Consider the following 20,000-nt stretch of genomic DNA (forward strand, 5'->3'; position numbering starts at 1 on the left):
TAGTAATAACGGTAGTTCAGCAGTAATAGCGGTGGTTCAGTAGTAATAGTGGTAGTACAGTAGTAATAGCGGTGATTCAGCAGTAATAGCGGTAGTTCAGTAGTAATAGCGGTGGTTCAGCAGTAATAGCGGTAGTTCAGTAGTAATAGCGGTGGTTCAGCAGTAATAGCGGTGGTTCAGCAGTAATAACGGTAGTACAGTAGTAATAACGGTGGTACAGTAGTAATAGCGGTGGTTCAGTAGTAATAGTGGTAGTACAGTAGTAATAGCGGTGATTCAGCAGTAATAGCGGTAGTTCAGTAGTAATAGCGGTGGTTCAGCAGTAATAGCGGTGGTTCAGCAGTAATAACGGTAGTACAGTAGTAATAACGGTGGTACAGTAGTAATAGCGGTAGTACAGCAGTAATAGCGGTAGTTCAGCAGTAATAGCGGTGGTTCAGTAGTAATAGCGGTAGTTCAGCAGTAATAGCGGTGGTTCAGTAGTAATAGCGGTAGTTCAGCAGTAATAGCGGTGGTACAGTAGTAATAGCGGTGGTTCAGTAGTAATAGCGGTAGTTCAGTAGTAATAGCGGTGGTTCAGTAGTAATAGCGGTGGTTCAGCAGTAATAGCGGTGGTTCAGTAGTAATAGTGGTGGTACAGTAGTAATAGCGGTGGTTCAGTAGTAATAGCGGTAGTTCAGCAGTAATAGCGGTGGTTCAGTAGTAATAGCGGTAGTTCAGCAGTAATAGCGGTAGTTCAGTAGTAATAACGGTGGTACAGTAGTAATAGCGGTGGTTCAGTAGTAATAGCGGTAGTTCAGTAGTAATAGCGGTGGTACAGTAGTAATAACGGTGGTACAGTAGTAATAGCGGTAGTTCAGCAGTAATAGCGGTGGTTCAGTAGTAATAACGGTGGTTCAGTAGTAATAGCGGTGGTACAGTAGTAATAACGGTAGTTCAGCAGTAATAGTGGTGGTACAGTAGTAATAACGGTAGTTCAGTAGTAATAGCGGTGGTACAGTAGTAATAACGGTGGTTCAGTAGTAATAGCGGTGGTACAGTAGTAATAACGGTAGTTCAGCAGTAATAGTGGTGGTACAGTAGTAATAACGGTGGTACAGTAGTAATAACGGTGGTTCAGCAGTAATAGCGGTGGTTCAGTAGTAATAGTGGTAGTACAGTAGTAATAGCGGTGATTCAGCAGTAATAGCGGTAGTTCAGTAGTAATAGCGGTGGTACAGTAGTAATAGCGGTGATTCAGCAGTAATAGCGGTAGTTCAGTAGTAATAGCGGTGGTTCAGCAGTAATAGCGGTAGTTCAGCAGTAATAGCGGTGGTTCAGCAGTAATAGCGGTGGTTCAGTAGTAATAGCGGTAGTACAGCAGTAATAGCGGTAGTACAGCAGTAATAGCGGTAGTACAGCAGTAATAGCGGTAGTTCAGTAGTAATAGCGGTAGTACAGTAGTAATAGCGGTGGTTCAGCAGTAATAGCGGTGGTTCAGCAGTAATAGCGGTAGTACAGCAGTAATAGCGGTAGTACAGCAGTAATAGCGGTAGTACAGCAGTAATAGCGGTAGTTCAGTAGTAATAGCGGTAGTACAGCAGTAATAGCGGTGGTTCAGCAGTAATAGCGGTAGTACAGCAGTAATAGCGGTAGTTCAGTAGTAATAGCGGTAGTACAGTAGTAATAACGGTGGTACAGTAGTAATAACGGTGGTTCAGCAGTAATAACGGTGGTTCAGCAGTAATAGCGGTGGTTCAGCAGTAATAGCGGTAGTTCAGCAGTAATAACGGTAGTTCAGCAGTAATAACGGTAGTTCAGCAGTAATAACGGTAGTTCAGCAGTAATAGCGGTAGTTCAGCAGTAATAGCGGTGGTTCAGCAGTAATAGCGGTAGTTCAGTAGTAATAGCGGTGGTACAGTAGTAATAGCGGTGGTTCAGTGGTAATAGCGGTGGTTCAGTAGTAACGGTGGTACAGTAGTAATAACGGTGGTTCAGTAGTAATAGCGGTGGTTCAGTAGTAATAGCGGTGGTACAGTAGTAATAGCGGTGGTTCAGTGGTAATAGCGGTGGTTCAGTAGTAACGGTGGTACAGTAGTAATAACGGTGGTTCAGTAGTAATAGCGGTGGTTCAGTAGTAATAGCGGTGGTTCAGTAGTAATAACGGTGGTTCAGTAGTAATAGCGGTGGTTCAGTAGTAACGGTGGTACAGCAGTAATAACGGTGGTACAGCAGTAATAGCGGTAGTTCAGCAGTAATAGCGGTGGTTCAGTAGTAATAACGGTGGTTCAGTAGTAATAACGGTGGTACAGTAGTAATAACGGTGGTTCACTAGTAATAGCGGTGGTACAGTAGTAATAACGGTGGTACAGCAGTAATAGCGGTAGTTCAGTAGTAATAACGGTGGTTCAGTAGTAATAGCGGTGGTACAGTAGTAATAGCGGTAGTTCAGCAGTAATAGCGGTAGTTCAGTAGTAATAGCGGTGGTTCAGTAGTAATAACGGTGGTTCAGTAGTAATAACGGTGGTACAGTAGTAATAGCGGTGGTACAGTAGTAATAACGGTGGTTCAGTAGTAATAACGGTGGTACAGTAGTAATAGCGGTGGTACAGTAGTAATAACGGTGGTTCAGTAGTAATAACGGTAGTACAGTAGTAATAGCGGTGGTTCAGTAGTAATAGCGGTGGTACAGTAGTAATAGTGGTGGTACAGTAGTAATAGTGGTGGTACAGTAGTAATAGCGGTAGTTCAGCAGTAATAGCGGTAGTTCAGCAGTAATAGCGGTAGTTCAGTAGTAATAGCGATGGTTCAGTAGTAATAACGGTGGTTCAGTAGTAATAGCGGTGGTTCAGTAGTAATAGCGGTGGTACAGTAGTAATAGCGGTGGTTCAGTGGTAATAGCGGTGGTTCAGTAGTAACGGTGGTACAGTAGTAATAACGGTGGTACAGCAGTAATAGCGGTAGTTCAGCAGTAATAGCGGTAGTTCAGTAGTAATAACGGTGGTTCAGTAGTAATAACGGTGGTACAGTAGTAATAACGGTGGTTCACTAGTAATAGCGGTGGTACAGTAGTAATAACGGTGGTACAGCAGTAATAGCGGTAGTTCAGTAGTAATAACGGTGGTTCAGTAGTAATAACGGTGGTACAGCAGTAATAGCGGTAGTTCAGCAGTAATAGCGGTAGTTCAGCAGTAATAGCGGTGGTTCAGTAGTAATAGCGGTGGTTCAGCAGTAATAGCGGTAGTTCAGCAGTAATAGCGGTGGTTCAGTAGTAATAGCGGTGGTTCAGCAGTAATAGCGGTAGTTCAGCAGTAATAACGGTGGTACAGTAGTAATAACGGTGGTTCAGTAGTAATAACGGTGGTACAGTAGTAATAACGGTGGTACAGTAGTAATAACGGTAGTTCAGCAGTAATAGCGGTGGTACAGTAGTAATAACGGTGGTTCAGTAGTAATAGCGGTGGTACAGCAGTAATAGCGGTAGTTCAGCAGTAATAGCGGTGGTACAGTAGTAATAACGGTGGTTCAGTAGTAATAGCGGTGGTTCAGTAGTAATAGCGGTGGTACAGTAGTAATAACGGTAGTTCAGCAGTAATAGCGGTGGTTCAGTAGTAATAGCGGTAGTACAGTAGTAATAGCGGTGATTCAGTAGTAATAGCGGTGGTTCAGTAGTAATAACGGTGGTACAGTAGTAATAACGGTGGTTCAGTAGTAATAACGGTGGTACAGCAGTAATAGCGGTAGTTCAGCAGTAATAGCGGTAGTTCAGCAGTAATAGCGGTGGTTCAGTAGTAATAGCGGTGGTTCAGTAGTAATAGCGGTGGTTCAGTAGTAATAACGGTGGTACAGTAGTAATAACGGTGGTTCAGCAGTAATAGCGGTGGTACAGTAGTAATAACGGTAGTTCAGCAGTAATAGCGGTGGTACAGTAGTAATAACGGTGGTTCAGTAGTAATAGCGGTGGTACAGCAGTAATAGCGGTAGTTCAGCAGTAATAGCGGTGGTACAGTAGTAATAACGGTGGTTCAGTAGTAATAGCGGTGGTTCAGTAGTAATAGCGGTGGTACAGTAGTAATAACGGTAGTTCAGCAGTAATAGCGGTGGTTCAGTAGTAATAGTGGTAGTACAGTAGTAATAGCGGTGATTCAGCAGTAATAGCGGTAGTTCAGTAGTAATAGCGGTGGTTCAGCAGTAATAGCGGTAGTTCAGTAGTAATAGCGGTGGTTCAGCAGTAATAGCGGTGGTTCAGCAGTAATAACGGTAGTACAGTAGTAATAACGGTGGTACAGTAGTAATAGCGGTGGTTCAGTAGTAATAGTGGTAGTACAGTAGTAATAGCGGTGATTCAGCAGTAATAGCGGTAGTTCAGTAGTAATAGCGGTGGTTCAGCAGTAATAGCGGTGGTTCAGCAGTAATAACGGTAGTACAGTAGTAATAACGGTGGTACAGTAGTAATAGCGGTAGTACAGCAGTAATAGCGGTAGTTCAGCAGTAATAGCGGTGGTTCAGTAGTAATAGCGGTAGTTCAGCAGTAATAGCGGTAGTTCAGCAGTAATAGCGGTGGTACAGTAGTAATAGCGGTGGTTCAGTAGTAATAGCGGTAGTTCAGTAGTAATAGCGGTGGTTCAGTAGTAATAGCGGTAGTTCAGCAGTAATAGCGGTGGTTCAGTAGTAATAGCGGTAGTTCAGCAGTAATAGCGGTAGTTCAGTAGTAATAACGGTGGTACAGTAGTAATAGCAGTGGTTCAGTAGTAATAGCGGTAGTTGAGTAGTAATAGCGGTGGTACAGTAGTAATAACGGTGGTACAGTAGTAATAACGGTAGTTCAGCAGTAATAGTGGTGGTACAGTAGTAATAACGGTAGTTCAGTAGTAATAGCGGTGGTACAGTAGTAATAACGGTGGTTCAGTAGTAATAGCGGTGGTACAGTAGTAATAACGGTAGTTCAGCAGTAATAGTGGTGGTACAGTAGTAATAACGGTGGTACAGTAGTAATAACGGTGGTTCAGCAGTAATAGCGGTGGTTCAGTAGTAATAGTGGTAGTTCAGTAGTAATAGCGGTGGTACAGTAGTAATAGCGGTGATTCAGCAGTAATAGCGGTAGTTCAGTAGTAATAGCGGTGGTACAGTAGTAATAGCGGTGGTACAGTAGTAATAGCGGTGATTCAGCAGTAATAGCGGTAGTTCAGTAGTAATAGCGGTGGTTCAGCAGTAATAGCGGTAGTTCAGCAGTAATAGCGGTGGTTCAGCAGTAATAGCGGTGGTTCAGTAGTAATAGCGGTAGTACAGCAGTAATAGCGGTAGTACAGCAGTAATAGCGGTAGTACAGCAGTAATAGCGGTAGTTCAGTAGTAATAGCGGTAGTACAGTAGTAATAGCGGTGGTTCAGCAGTAATAGCGGTGGTTCAGCAGTAATAGCGGTAGTACAGCAGTAATAGCGGTAGTACAGCAGTAATAGCGGTAGTACAGCAGTAATAGCGGTAGTTCAGTAGTAATAGCGGTAGTACAGCAGTAATAGCGGTGGTTCAGCAGTAATAGCGGTAGTACAGCAGTAATAGCGGTAGTTCAGTAGTAATAGCGGTAGTACAGTAGTAATAACGGTGGTACAGCAGTAATAACGGTGGTTCAGCAGTAATAACGGTGGTTCAGCAGTAATAGCGGTGGTTCAGCAGTAATAGCGGTAGTTCAGCAGTAATAACGGTAGTTCAGCAGTAATAACGGTAGTTCAGCAGTAATAACGGTAGTTCAGCAGTAATAGCGGTAGTTCAGCAGTAATAGCGGTGGTTCAGCAGTAATAGCGGTAGTTCAGTAGTAATAGCGATGGTTCAGTAGTAATAACGGTGGTTCAGTAGTAATAGCGGTGGTTCAGTAGTAATAGCGGTGGTACAGTAGTAATAGCGGTGGTTCAGTGGTAATAGCGGTGGTTCAGTAGTAACGGTGGTACAGTAGTAATAACGGTGGTTCAGTAGTAATAGCGGTGGTTCAGTAGTAATAGCGGTGGTTCAGTAGTAATAACGGTGGTTCAGTAGTAATAGCGGTGGTTCAGTAGTAACGGTGGTACAGCAGTAATAACGGTGGTACAGCAGTAATAGCGGTAGTTCAGCAGTAATAGCGGTGGTTCAGTAGTAATAACGGTGGTTCAGTAGTAATAACGGTGGTACAGTAGTAATAACGGTGGTTCACTAGTAATAGCGGTGGTACAGTAGTAATAACGGTGGTACAGTAGTAATAGCGGTAGTTCAGCAGTAATAGCGGTAGTTCAGTAGTAATAGCGGTGGTACAGTAGTAATAGCGGTAGTTCAGTAGTAATAACGGTGGTTCAGTAGTAATAACGGTGGTACAGTAGTAATAGCGGTAGTTCAGTAGTAATAACGGTGGTACAGTAGTAATAACGGTGGTACAGTAGTAATAACGGTGGTTCAGTAGTAATAACGGTGGTACAGTAGTAATAGCGGTAGTTCAGTAGTAATAACGGTGGTACAGTAGTAATAGCAGTAGTAATAGCAGTAGTACAGCAGTAATAGTAGTAGTACAGTAGTAATAACGGTGGTTCACTAGTAATAGCGGTGGTACAGTAGTAATAACGGTGGTACAGCAGTAATAGCGGTAGTTCAGTAGTAATAACGGTGGTTCAGTAGTAATAACGGTGGTACAGCAGTAATAGCGGTAGTTCAGCAGTAATAGCGGTAGTTCAGCAGTAATAGCGGTAGTTCAGCAGTAATAGCGGTGGTTCAGTAGTAATAGCGGTGGTTCAGTAGTAATAGCGGTGGTTCAGTAGTAATAACGGTGGTACAGTAGTAATAACGGTAGTACAGTAGTAATAGCGGTGGTACAGTAGTAATAGCGGTGGTTCAGTAGTAATAGCGGTGGTACAGTAGTAATAACGGTGGTTCAGTAGTAATAACGGTGGTACAGTAGTAATAGCGGTGGTTCAGTAGTAATAACGGTGGTACAGTAGTAATAGTGGTAGTTCAGCAGTAATAGCGGTGGTACAGTAGTAATAGTAGTAGTACAGTAGTAATAGCAGTAGTTCAGTAGTAATAGTAGTAGTACAGCAGTAATAGCGGTGGTACAGCAGTAATAGCGGTAGTTCAGCAGTAATAGCGGTAGTTCAGTAGTAATAACGGTGGTACAGTAGTAATAGCAGTAGTAATAGCAGTAGTACAGCAGTAATAGTAGTAGTACAGTAGTAATAGCGGTAGTTCAGTAGTAATAGTAGTAGTACAGTAGTAATAGCGGTAGTTCAGTAGTAATAGCGGTGGTACAGTAGTAATAGTAGTAGTACAGTAGTAATAGCAGTAGTTCAGTAGTAATAGTAGTAGTACGGCAGTAATAGTAGTAGTACAGTAGTAATAGTAGTAGTTCAGTAGTAATAGCGGTGGTACAGCCGTAATAGTAGTAGTTCAGTAGTAATATCGGTAGTTCAGTAGTAATAGTAGTAGTACAGTAGTAATAGTAGTAGTACAGTAGTAATAGTAGTAGTACAGTAGTAATAGTAGTAGTACAGTAGTAGTTCAGTAGTAATAGTAGTATAGTCTGCAGTACCTCTCCTTCTCCAGCTCCTCCAGGCACCGGTCATGGCTGTCTCTGCCTGCAGACGGCAGCCCTCTCCTGGGGAAGGGGGCGGTTGTCGGGGGCCCTGGAGCTCCAGAGCCTCCAGCGGCTCCTCCAGGAGTTCCAGAGCCAGAAGAGGCAGAGCTAGACGAGGACGAGGGGGGCAGAGGAGGCCTTGATCTGGGCTTAAAACCTGCAGACTCCAGGCTCATCTCTGGAGGAGGAGGGAAGGATGGACGTCAGATAACAGTGTGTTTGTTTGTGTGTGTGCGTGTGTGTGTTTGTTGTTTTTTCCCACCTTTCAGTCTCTCGATGAGCTCCATCTGAGAGCCGGACGTCTCCCCAGACTCTTCTTCTATGGTGCCCTGCAGCTGCTTCAGCACTTCCTGTTTATGAAGGGGGGGGGGGGGTAACAGTGTTAGAGCAGTCTGATGTGACCATTAAGTTCTTTAATAATTAATAACACCACACAAGAGTCTAATAACAGAAGGTTATATCAGAACATTATGAACAGAAATAACGAGCTAAACGTTGACGAGTAACGACATAAAAAACAGAAACTCATCTAGAACCAGAAACTCTCTGCATGTCTCTCTCTCTCTCTCTCTCTGATGTTCCCGGTGTCTCTCGCCCGGTGTTCACAGTAAATATCGAGGCGTCGTTCACTCACCACGATGAGCCGGCAGCGTTCATACAGCGACATGATGGAAACTAAGAACAACACGCTAACAACACGCAGCCTGCCGACGTGTTCTGCTCACTGACAGAAAACAGGAAGCAGGAAACAGGAAATGGGAAGTGAGTGTGTTTGGAGAGGAAGAAGCAGGAGAGGACAACACTGCTTTACTGACAAGTAGAACAATAAAACTGGAAAACATCTGAGACAAATATAAACTGAACACAAACTCACGACTGTCTGCTGAAGAAACACAGAAACTGATTTAAAGCCAGAAACATGAAATAAACAAAGATCAATGATTCAAAACAGAATCAAATAATCATATAAAATGATATGAAAAAAAGAAAAAACAGAAGACAAACAGAGGAATAAAGGAAAAGAACAAAATAATTAAATTACAGTTAAAGACTGATGGAATAAAAAATGACAGAAATGAAGAACTAGAAGATAAATGACTAAAAACAAACATGAGGAGAGAAGAAAGATAAAAAACTACAAATGTAAAAACCAGGACGAACTGAGAAAAAGAAGAAAACAAGAAAAACTAACGAAAGAAAGAAAGAAGAAGAAAAGCGAGCAGCAGAGACGACAGACAGCTCACTCTGATGGGTTTCCTGAATCCTCTCTATCAAACCAAAGATCCTCAAACACACAGACATCTCACTCTGAGCAACAACAACGAGCCCATTCTGACGCACAGAGCAGCGCGTGATTGGTGGAAAATACCACAGGTCTATTCTGGGCTGAAGGGCGAGAGACACTGAGTTTATATGACAGAGAGAGAGAGTGAGAGAGAGAGAGGGGCGAGAGACACTGAGTTTATATGACAGAGAGAGAGGGACAGGGGCGAGAGACACTGAGTTTATATGAGAGAGAGAGAGAGAGGGGCGAGAGACACTGAGTTTATATGACAGAGAGAGAGAGAGGGTCGAGAGACATTCACTTGATAGAGAGAGAGAGAGGGGCAAGAGACATACACTTGATATAACACAGAGAGAGAGAGAGAGGGGGTGAGAGACATACACTTCATGTAACAGAGAGAGAGAGAGGGGCGAGAGACATACACTTGATATAACAGAGAGAGAGAGAGAGGGGCGAGAGACATACACTTGATATAACAGAGAGAGAGAGAGAGGGGCGAGAGACATACACTTGATATAACAGAGAGAGAGAGAGAGGGGCGAGAGACATACACTTCATATAACAGAGAGAGAGAGAGAGGGGCGAGAGACATACACTTCATATAACAGAGAGAGAGATGTCAGGAGAACAAATACCAGTTTACCATAATAATCCCATCACTGGACATAGTTCAGAGTTATATAAAACCAGAACAACATCAGGCAGTGAATTCACTACAAGAAAAAGCTCAAAGAGCTCTAAATTCCAGTAATGATCTGGTTTATGATGCGTGTCGTCCTGCTCGCCGCGCCGTCTGGTGGTGAAGGCTGGCGTCCAGTCTGGCGTCCAGTCTGGCGTCCAGTCTGGCGTCCAGTCGGTCATCATAACGAATCCCGTCTTTACAAACGCCAACAGACGCCTGAAGACCGCGTCTGTCCCCAAAACCACATAGAGACCGTGTCTGTCCCCAAAACCACATAGAGACCGCGTCAGTCCCCCAAAACCACATAGAGACTGTGTCTGTCCCCCAAAACCACATAGAAACTGTGTCTGTCCCCAAAACCACATAGAGACCGCGTCAGTCCCCCAAAACCACATAGAGACTGTGTCTGTCCCCAAAACCACAGAGAGACCGTGTCTGTCCCCAAAACCACATAGAGACTGTGTCTGATCCCAAAACCACATAGAGACCGTGTCTGTCCCCCAAAACCACATAGAGACTGTGTCTGTCCCCAAAACCACATAGAGACTGTGTCTGTCCCCAAAACCACATAGAGACCGCGTCAGTCCCCCAAAACCACATAGAGACTGTGTCTGTCCCCAAAACCACATAGAGACCGTGTCTGTCCCCAAAACCACATAGAGACTGTGTCTGATCCCAAAACCACATAGAGACCGTGTCTGTCCCCCAAAACCACATAGAGACTGTGTCTGTCCCCAAAACCACAGAGAGACTGTGTCTGATCCCAAAACCACATAGAGACTGCGTCTGTCCCCCAAAACCACAGAGAGACTGTGTCTGATCCCAAAACCACAGAGAGACTGTGTCTGTCCCCAAAACCACATCGAGACTGTGTCTGATCCCAAAACCACATAGAGACCGTGTCTGTCCCCCAAAACCACAGAGAGACTGTGTCTGAACCCAAAACCACAGAGAGACTGAGTCTGATCCCAAAACCACATAGAGACCGTGTCTGTCCCCCAAAACCACATAGAGACCGTGTCTGTCCCCAAAACCACATAGAGACCGTGTCTGTCCCCAAAACCACATAGAGACCGTGTCTGTCCCCAAAACCACATAGAGACCGTGTCTGTCCCCAAAACCACATAGAGACCGTGTCTGTCCCCAAAACCACATAGAGACCGTGTCTGTCCCCAAAACCACATAGAGACTGTGTCTGTCCCCAAAACCACATAGAGACCGTGTCTGTCCCCAAAACCACATAGAGACCATGTCTGTCCCCAAAACCACATAGAGACTGCGTCTCTTTAAGAGAATTAAATGTGGACTCTTGAACATTAGATCTCTTTCATCTGAAGCCGTATTAGTAAACGATTTAATCTCAGATCATCATATTGATTGATTGTCTTACTGAAACCTGGCTGTGTCATGAAGAACATGTCAGTCTAAATGAATCCAGTCCTCCCAGTCATATTAATACTCACATTCCTCCAGACACTGGCCGAGGAGGAGGAGTCACAGCCTCATTATCAACTCTAGACCTGAACTTCATTATAACTCATTAGAAAGTCTTGTTCTTAGTCTCTCAGCCAACCTGGAAAACTTTACAGCCAGTTCTATGTCTTATAGTGAACCGTCCTCCTGGTCCAGACTCTGAACTCTGATCTGAATCTCAGAGTTTTTGTTGTATTTAGTCCTTAGTACAGATAAAGTAGTTATAGTAGGTGATTTAATATTCATGTGGACGTTGACAGTGACAGTCTCAGTACTGCATTTATCTCATTATTAGACTCAACTGGCTTCTCTCAGTGTGTAAATAATCCCACTCACCGTCTCATTATGTCCTTTAACTTACACATCACACTAATCTCAAGGACGGCCTTTTCACACTCACATCATATCTTCCTCAGGCTGTTGTGCCTTGTTCACCACCTGCCTCCAACAACACTGAGATCATCTGCTGCTGCTTTATTCACCAGAGATTCACCAGCTGAAAGCAAACGCAGCCTTCATCAGTGACGCTCTAAACTACTGATAGATGTCAGAGAAGCAGCTCGCTGGACGTCTCTCAAAGAAAACTAAAAACTTATTTCTTAACTTTAACCTTTAACGAGCTTTCATCTCCGTGTGCGTCACACTTGAACACTGCTGCACCTCATTTTATACATTCTGTGTTTTAACTTTGTTTTTATTTATTTTATTATGTATTCTATTTTCTTCTATTTTATTTTAATTCCTTATTATCAGGCTGAGTCTCTACAGACTCTCCAGCTTCTCCAGAATGCAGCTGTTCTGACTGAAACTAGGAAAACGGATCATATTTCTCCCATTTTATCTCCACTGCATCGGCTTCCTGTAAAAACTAGAATCCATGTTATGGACGGCGTGGTCCTGCCTCAACACGGCGCCTGCTATTATTATTATTATTCTTAGTTATATCTCTGTTGTTATTATTATTGTTGTTATTATGTCTCTCCCTCCCCAACCGGTCGAGGCTGATGGCGTCCACCTAGAGTCCGGTTCTGCTGGAGGTTTCATGGAGGAATGTTGGGTCTCTGTAGATCACAGAGTTCGGTCTAGACCTGCTCTATGAGGACAGAGTCCTGAGTGCTTCACAAATAACACTGACTTGAAATTTAATTGAACTCTACATATGTGTCTCAGTACTCAGTAGTACTCAGTAGTACTCAGTAGTACTCAGCAGTACTCAGTAGTACTCAGTAGTACTCAGCAGTACTCAGCAGTACTCAGCAGTACTCAGTAGTACTGACCTTCATGTTGGAGGCCTCCGTCTCCAGCTTGGTCAGGTGGTTGGAGTTGTCCTGCAGTTCCTGTCGCAGGTTCGAGTTCTCCATCTTTAACACCTCCACCTGCCTCAGCAGCTGGTCGTACGACGCTGCCGCCATCTTGGAACACTGACGTCTGACCTGCAGAGACACCAAGAAAAGGAAGCATCACAGACCGCACCACAGACCTCACCACAGACCTCATCAGACCGCACCACAGACCTCATCAGACCTCACCACAGACCTCATCAGACCTCACCACAGACCTCATCAGACCTCACCACAGACCTCATCAGACTGCACCACAGACCTCATCAGACTGCACCACAGACCTCATCAGACTGCACCACAGACCTCACCACAGACCTCATCACAGACCTCACCTTAACCCTGCAGTACCAACACTATTGTTGAGTGTTTAACACGATCAATCAGTTGTATGTTGAGATGAATGAATGAATGTGTGTGTGTGTGTGTGTGTGTGAGTGTGTATGTGTGAGTGTGTGTGTGTGTGTGTGAGCGTGTGAGTGTGTGTGTGTGTGTGAGTGTGTGTGTGTGTGTGTGTGTGTGTGTGAGCGTGTGAGTGTGTGTGTGTGTGTGTGAGCGTGTGAGTGTGTGTGTGTGTGTGTGTGTGTGTAGAAGCATCATGTGATGTTTCTTCTGTTCATCACAAACACTGATGTTAATGTGTGACGGTCACATGTTTCATACAAACACCAGCTGATCTCACACATCTAACACACACACTCACTAATAACACTCACACTCACTAATAACACTCACACTCACTAATAACACACACACACTCACTAATAACACACACACCCGCTAATAACACACACACACTCACTAATAACACACACACCCGCTAATAACACACACACACTCACTAATAACACACACACACTCACTAATAACACACACACACTCACTAATAACACACACACCCGCTAATAACACACTCACACTCACTAATAACACTCACACTCACTAATAACACTCACACTCACTAATAACACTCACACTCACTAATAACACTCACACTCACTAATAACACACACACCCGCTAATAACACACACACACTCACTAATAACACATACACCCGCTAATAACACACACACTCACTAATAACACTCACACCCGCTAATAACACACACACTCACTAATAACACTCACACTCACTAATAACACACACACACTCACTAATAACACTCACACACTCACTAATAACACTCACACCCGCTAATAACACACACACACTCACTAATAACACTCACACTCACTAATAACACACACACACTCACTAATAACACTCACACTCACTAATAACACTCACACTCACTAATAACACTCACACACTCACTAATAACACTCACACCCGCTAATAACACACACACACTCACTAATAACACTCACACTCACTAATAACACACACACACCCGCTAATAACACACACACTCACTAATAACACTCACACCCGCTAATAACACACACACACTCACTAATAACACTCACACTCACTAATAACACACACACACTCACTAATAACACTCACACTCACTAATAACACACACACACTCACTAATAACACTCACACCCGCTAATAACACACACACTCACTAATAACACTCACACTCACTAATAACACACACACACACTCACTAATAACACACACACTCACTAATAACACACACACACTCACTAATAACACACACACCCGCTAATAACACACACACACTCACTAATAACACACACTCACTAATAACACTCACACTCACTAATAACACATACACACACTAATAACACTCACACTCACTAATAACACTCACACTCACTAATAACACACACACTCACTAATAACACTCACACTCACTAATAACACATACACACACACTAATAACACACACTCACTAATAACACTCACACTCACTAATAACACACACACACTCACTAATAACACATACACACACTCACTAATAACACACACACACTCACTAATAACATACACACACTCACTAATAACACACACACACTCACTAATAACACACACTCACTAATAACACATACACACACTCACTAATAACACACACACACTCACTAATAACACACACTCACTAATAACACACACACACTCACTAATAACACACACACACTCACTAATAACACACACACACTCACTAATAACACACACACTCACTAATAACACACACTCACTAATAACACATACACACACTCACTAATAACACACACACACTCACTAATAACACACACACTCACTAATAACACACACTCACTAATAACACATACACACACTCACTAATAACACACACACACTCACTAATAACACACACTCACTAATAACACACACACACTCACTAATAACACACACACACTCACTAATAACACACACACACTCACTAATAACACACACACTCACTAATAATACACACACTCACTAATAAACACACACACACTCACTAATAAACACACACACACACTCACTAATAATACACACACACTCACTAATAAACACACACACACTCACTAATAAACACACACACACACACTCACTAATAATACACACACACTCACTAATAATACACACACACTCACTAATAAACACACACACACTCACTAATAAACACACACACACTCACTAATAAACACACACACACACACTCACTAATAATACACACACACACTCACTAATAATACACACACACACTCAATAATACACACACACTCAATAATACACACACACACACACACTCACTAATAATACACACACACACACTCACTAATAATACACACACACACACACACACTCACTAATAATACACACACACACACTCACTAATATACACACACACTCACTAATAATACACATACACACTCACTAACATACACACACACACACACACTCACTAATAATACACACACACACTCACTAATATACACACACACACTCACTAATAATACCCACACACACTCACTAATAATACACACACACACTCATTAATAAACACACACACTCATTAATAAACACACACACACACTCACTAATAATACACACACACTCACTAATAATACACACACACACACTCACTAATATACACACACACACACTCACTAATATACACACACTCACTAATAATACACACACACACTCACTAATAATACACACACACTCATTAATAAACACACACACACACACACACACACACTCACTAATATACACACACACACACACACTCACTAATAAATACACACACACACACACTCACTCACTAATATATACACACACACACTCACTAATAAATACACACACACTCACTCACTAATATATACACACGCACACACTCACTCACTAATATATACACACACACACACACACACTCACTAATATACACACACACACACTCAATAAATACACACACACACTCACTCACTAATATATACACACACACACACACACTCACTAATATACACACACACACACACTCACTAATAAATACACACACACACTCACTCACTAATATATACACACACACACTCACTCACTAATATATACACACACACACACTCACTAATATACACACACACTCACTAATAATATACACACTCACTAATATACACACACACACTCACTAATAACACTCACACTCACTAGTAACACACACCGGGGTGCAACCGTCTCAGACCACCAGTGAAGTTAATTTATTATGATCAGCTGAGCAGTTTGAGTCAAAGTTGAGTTTCAGAGAGTCTCAGTTGTGTTTCTGCTTCGCTGCTGCAGCCGTTCATCAAACTGACTGTTCGGCCTCCAGCTTAATGCAGCTGATGTGAGGTGTGAACGAGTAGAAACACCAACAACGTGAAAGAAACTAACAGTCTATCAGGCACAGATGTTATCAATAATAAGTACTATAATACTAAATAAATGTTCTTTTCTCATTTCGAGTAAAATAAGGGCTGCATTCCAAAATAAAGTGGATCGATCATATTGAGCTCTTAGATTGTTTATTTTCTGTCTTCAGTTCTGATGTCTAGTGTCGCTTCACAATCACCAGTCTCAGAGCAGATGAGACTAACTGGTTTTGAGCTGCATGTGTAAGTATTTCCTCTGTTTCATGTGTGTAACGACAGTCATTATGTGCTCTGAGCGCTTCCAAAACACGGGTGACCGACGCTCAACAATGCACCTGAACGCCTCGTGTGGAGTCACTTGCTGCTGATCTGCTAAACACGCAGCTAACGCTACGCTACGTGTCTAGACACGAGCTCAGAGTGTCCGTTCCCGATTAAAGGCTCTGTTTTCTCTTTTTAGAGCACTTTTCTCAGACTCGTCTCGTCTCTGCTGTCTCTGACATGCTGGAGTCAGTCGGCAGAGCCCTGAAGCTCCTCCCTGCACAGAGCAGAGCAGCTCATTGATCGCTGGTTTATTCAAAGTTTATTAATATTAACCGTATCGCGTGTCCAAACTGCCCCAAATTGGACAGTGCACTCCCTTTGTTCCCCAGCCATACACCTGCCAAGTCTGGAGTTGATCTGATGGACATTTCAAGAGATACGTGAAGGACATACAAACAGAGATTCCTTCCTTTAGTAGACAGATGACAGCAGAACTCGAGCTGCATGGACTCCACAAGTTTGTATAAACCTGATGAGCAGTGTTATCCCAGCAGGATGTTCCACAGAGCTTCCTGTGTTGAGGTCAGGTGACTCTGGAGGGAAGTCCAGGACAGTCAGGACTCCTCGGTCTTCTTTGGTCTTCAGTAGTTGTTGCAGAGCTTTGAGGTGTGATGAATCCTTCCAGCATGAAGATGCAAACCAGAGGGTCCAGCATGTCTCTGAAGAACAGAGCGCTGCTCACTTCACTGTCCAACAGGTGAACACCGGCTGCAGGTTGAGTTATTGAACGAGCCTCTGATGAGTCAATCAAAGCCGGCTGATTGACATCTGAACGCTTCGATGGAAGACACACAACTCAAGGAAATCTGACTTTTGGTACAAAGCAGTTAAGTTGGTCAATCCACAAATTTGCTTATATTTGATTGCTGACCTAGAGATGAGCCAACGCACGGCTCAACTCGACTGTTCCGGTTTCCATCAGGCAGCAGGTACCTGGTACTGGTTTTGGTATCACCTCCGTGGACATTCCAAGTCTTCTCTCATCTTTTTTAAAATGAGTTCAACTTCACTTTTAACGCTATCAAATTATATATATATTATATATACACACACATACACACACACAACTAGAAATGACAAACGTACGCTTGATGAATTAAAAGTAAGATTATGTGCGTACATGAGAAGACACTGAGATAAAGTGTAGAGTCAGTTAATCTGGATTTACAGCTCTTCGTGTGGTCAGCAGGATGTTCAGTAACGGCTCTTCTAGGAGGATTTTATAGAGTTCACTGAGTGAAAACAGTTACATAATGGAGGAGGCCAAACCATGTAAAATGTTAGAAATGTGACAGTCACAGTAAACTGTAACACATGACGGTCTATCAGTCGTGCAGAACATAGTGTGGAGTCAGGTTATCTGCAGAGTTTAGTTTATTAAGCTGAAGCTAAAAGCAGCTCTGGATCTGTTACAGTAACAACAGATGACTCGTTCTCACAGCCACATTTTACTCTGCAAATGTCTTTAAATACTGAATATGTTCAATAAATATGAGTCAGTCATGATGTTTCATTTCTGTTTATTTTCTGAGACAACAGGTTTAAACTCTACTGGACCAAAGTAGAGCTGCAGAGATTAGTCGATTAATCGATTAGCTGTCAACTATTACATTATCACCAAATATTTTGATAATTGATTCATTGTTTTGAGTCATTTCTGTAAGAAAAAAAAATCAAAGTTCTCTGATTTCAGCTTCTTAAATGTGAATATTTTCTTTAGTGTCTATGACAGTAAACTGAATCTGACATTGGAGGACGTCGTCTTTGGTAGTAAACAGTAAACTGAGACTGTTCCAGCTGTTCTCAGTCATTATTTACACGTTACTGATGACCATTCATCATAAATCTCACTGTGGAAATATTATGTGAAAGCACCGACAGTCACCCCGATAACACTGTCATAATATTAATATCGAGGTATTTGGTCAAAGACGTTGTGATATGTGATTGTGTCCGTGTGGCCCATCGTTAGCTGCAGCTCTAACACAAAACAACATGTTTACGTCTCAGTGACGGCGCCCTCCAGCTGCCGTAGTGATGATGACACACAAAGCCGTCATGTGACGTCATTACTAGAGATGTCAACAGTTAACTGTTAATCAGTTTACACATGTTGGTCTGTAGGTTTACATACATGTATGTATACATACACACACACACACACACACACACACAATATATATAGTATCGGTGTGAAACTACTGACTTCTGCACAGAGTGTTGCATTATGGGCTGTTTGTAGCATTAATGTTGCTAGGCTACATGCTTATAGTGAGTGTGTTAGAGTCACTGTTTGGTTAGTCCAGTTTAACCTGCAGGAGTTTCTGAGAGATCCTGTAACGTGTTTTTCTGCCGCGGAGTCCAAAACGTCTCCTGACGTCTCTACTGCACAAACTGAATATATCAAGCTGCCAAATACACTGAGACAGACAACGAGCCGCTCAAAAACACAAACAGGAAGTCATAGTAATGCTAACTGCCAGAGAACATCATTATAGATCACCTCCAGGAGCCTGCAGGAGAGTGTACGAGTATGTAACTATACTATGATGTAAGTTATATTCACGTTATAACGTTATTTTTCCATAAACAGCTGTTGGAAAAGGGGGGGGGGGGGGGGGTCGCCTTATAGTCACATGTTTATTTATATTGGTACCTCGAGCCTGAGTATGTTACGCCATCGAGAGCTGCTGTGACTAAACACACTGGAAGACTTTGAGAATAAGAAGCTAAAAGTCAAGCTAACGTAGCTCTGACCACCGACTGCTGGACCCGGTTAGTCATCGATCGGTTAACGGGAGTAGAAACTGACATCAATAATCAATACAGAGCAACAAACTCCACGAAGGAAGCTGGTCAACCAAACATCAGATCGCTGTTCACTTCCTGTTTACAACCAATAGCCAACACTATCGTCCTCTAACCGAAACCACCTGCTTGTTACTGTTGCCATGACAACGAAGGTCTCCTAACTTTAAAACACCTGTTTTTGAGATGCTCGACTGTGACGTTGTTACGTAACGTCGTGTTTATTGTTTCTACTTTTGAAAATAAAATCGGCATTAAATGTCCAAAAATCCTGAAGCAGTTCTAATCTGTAACTGGGATTATACCTCAGTGAGTATTTGGGTACTGCATAACACGTACACAGTACTACATATACACAGTACTGCAACTGAACCCCACTGTACTGCAGTACTGCATCACATGTGCACAGTACTACATATACACAGTACTGCAACTGAACCCCACTGTACTGCATAACATGTGCACAGTACTACATATACACAGTACTGCAACTGAACCCCACTGTACTGCATAACATGTACACAGTACTACATATACACAGTACTGCAACTGAACCCCACTGTACTGCATAACATGTACACAGTACTACATATACACAGTACTGCAACTGAACCCCACTGTACTGCATAACATGTACACAGTACTGCATATACACAGTACTGCAACTGAACCCCACTGTACTGCAGTACTGCATCACAT

At 42.7% G+C, this 20,000-nt stretch overlaps 1 protein-coding gene across 5 annotated transcripts in view; it reads right to left on the minus strand.

Moving 5' to 3' along the window:
• apc (APC regulator of WNT signaling pathway) overlaps nucleotides 1-20,000 on the minus strand; it is a 41,733-nt gene that overhangs the window by 14,461 nt on the left and 7,272 nt on the right. For 3 of the 5 annotated variants that reach the window (XM_067574916.1, XM_067574914.1, XM_067574915.1), the window contains exons 2-4: nucleotides 12,287-12,442; nucleotides 7,832-7,919; nucleotides 7,525-7,747 (exon numbers count right to left, since the gene is read on the minus strand). In XM_067574916.1, the coding sequence (XP_067431017.1) occupies nucleotides 7,525-7,747; nucleotides 7,832-7,919; nucleotides 12,287-12,421 (446 nt within the window). In that variant the 5' untranslated portion in view covers nucleotides 12,422-12,442. Of the gene's footprint in view, nucleotides 1-7,524; nucleotides 7,748-7,831; nucleotides 7,920-8,203; nucleotides 8,355-12,286; nucleotides 12,443-20,000 lie in introns of those variants that run through there. The other 2 variants (XM_067574917.1, XM_067574918.1) reach the window with 2 other exon arrangements.

Source organism: Thunnus thynnus, chromosome 19 (genome assembly GCF_963924715.1).
Source record: "Thunnus thynnus chromosome 19, fThuThy2.1, whole genome shotgun sequence".
In the NCBI taxonomy this organism is placed as follows: Eukaryota; Metazoa; Chordata; class Actinopteri; order Scombriformes; family Scombridae; genus Thunnus; species Thunnus thynnus.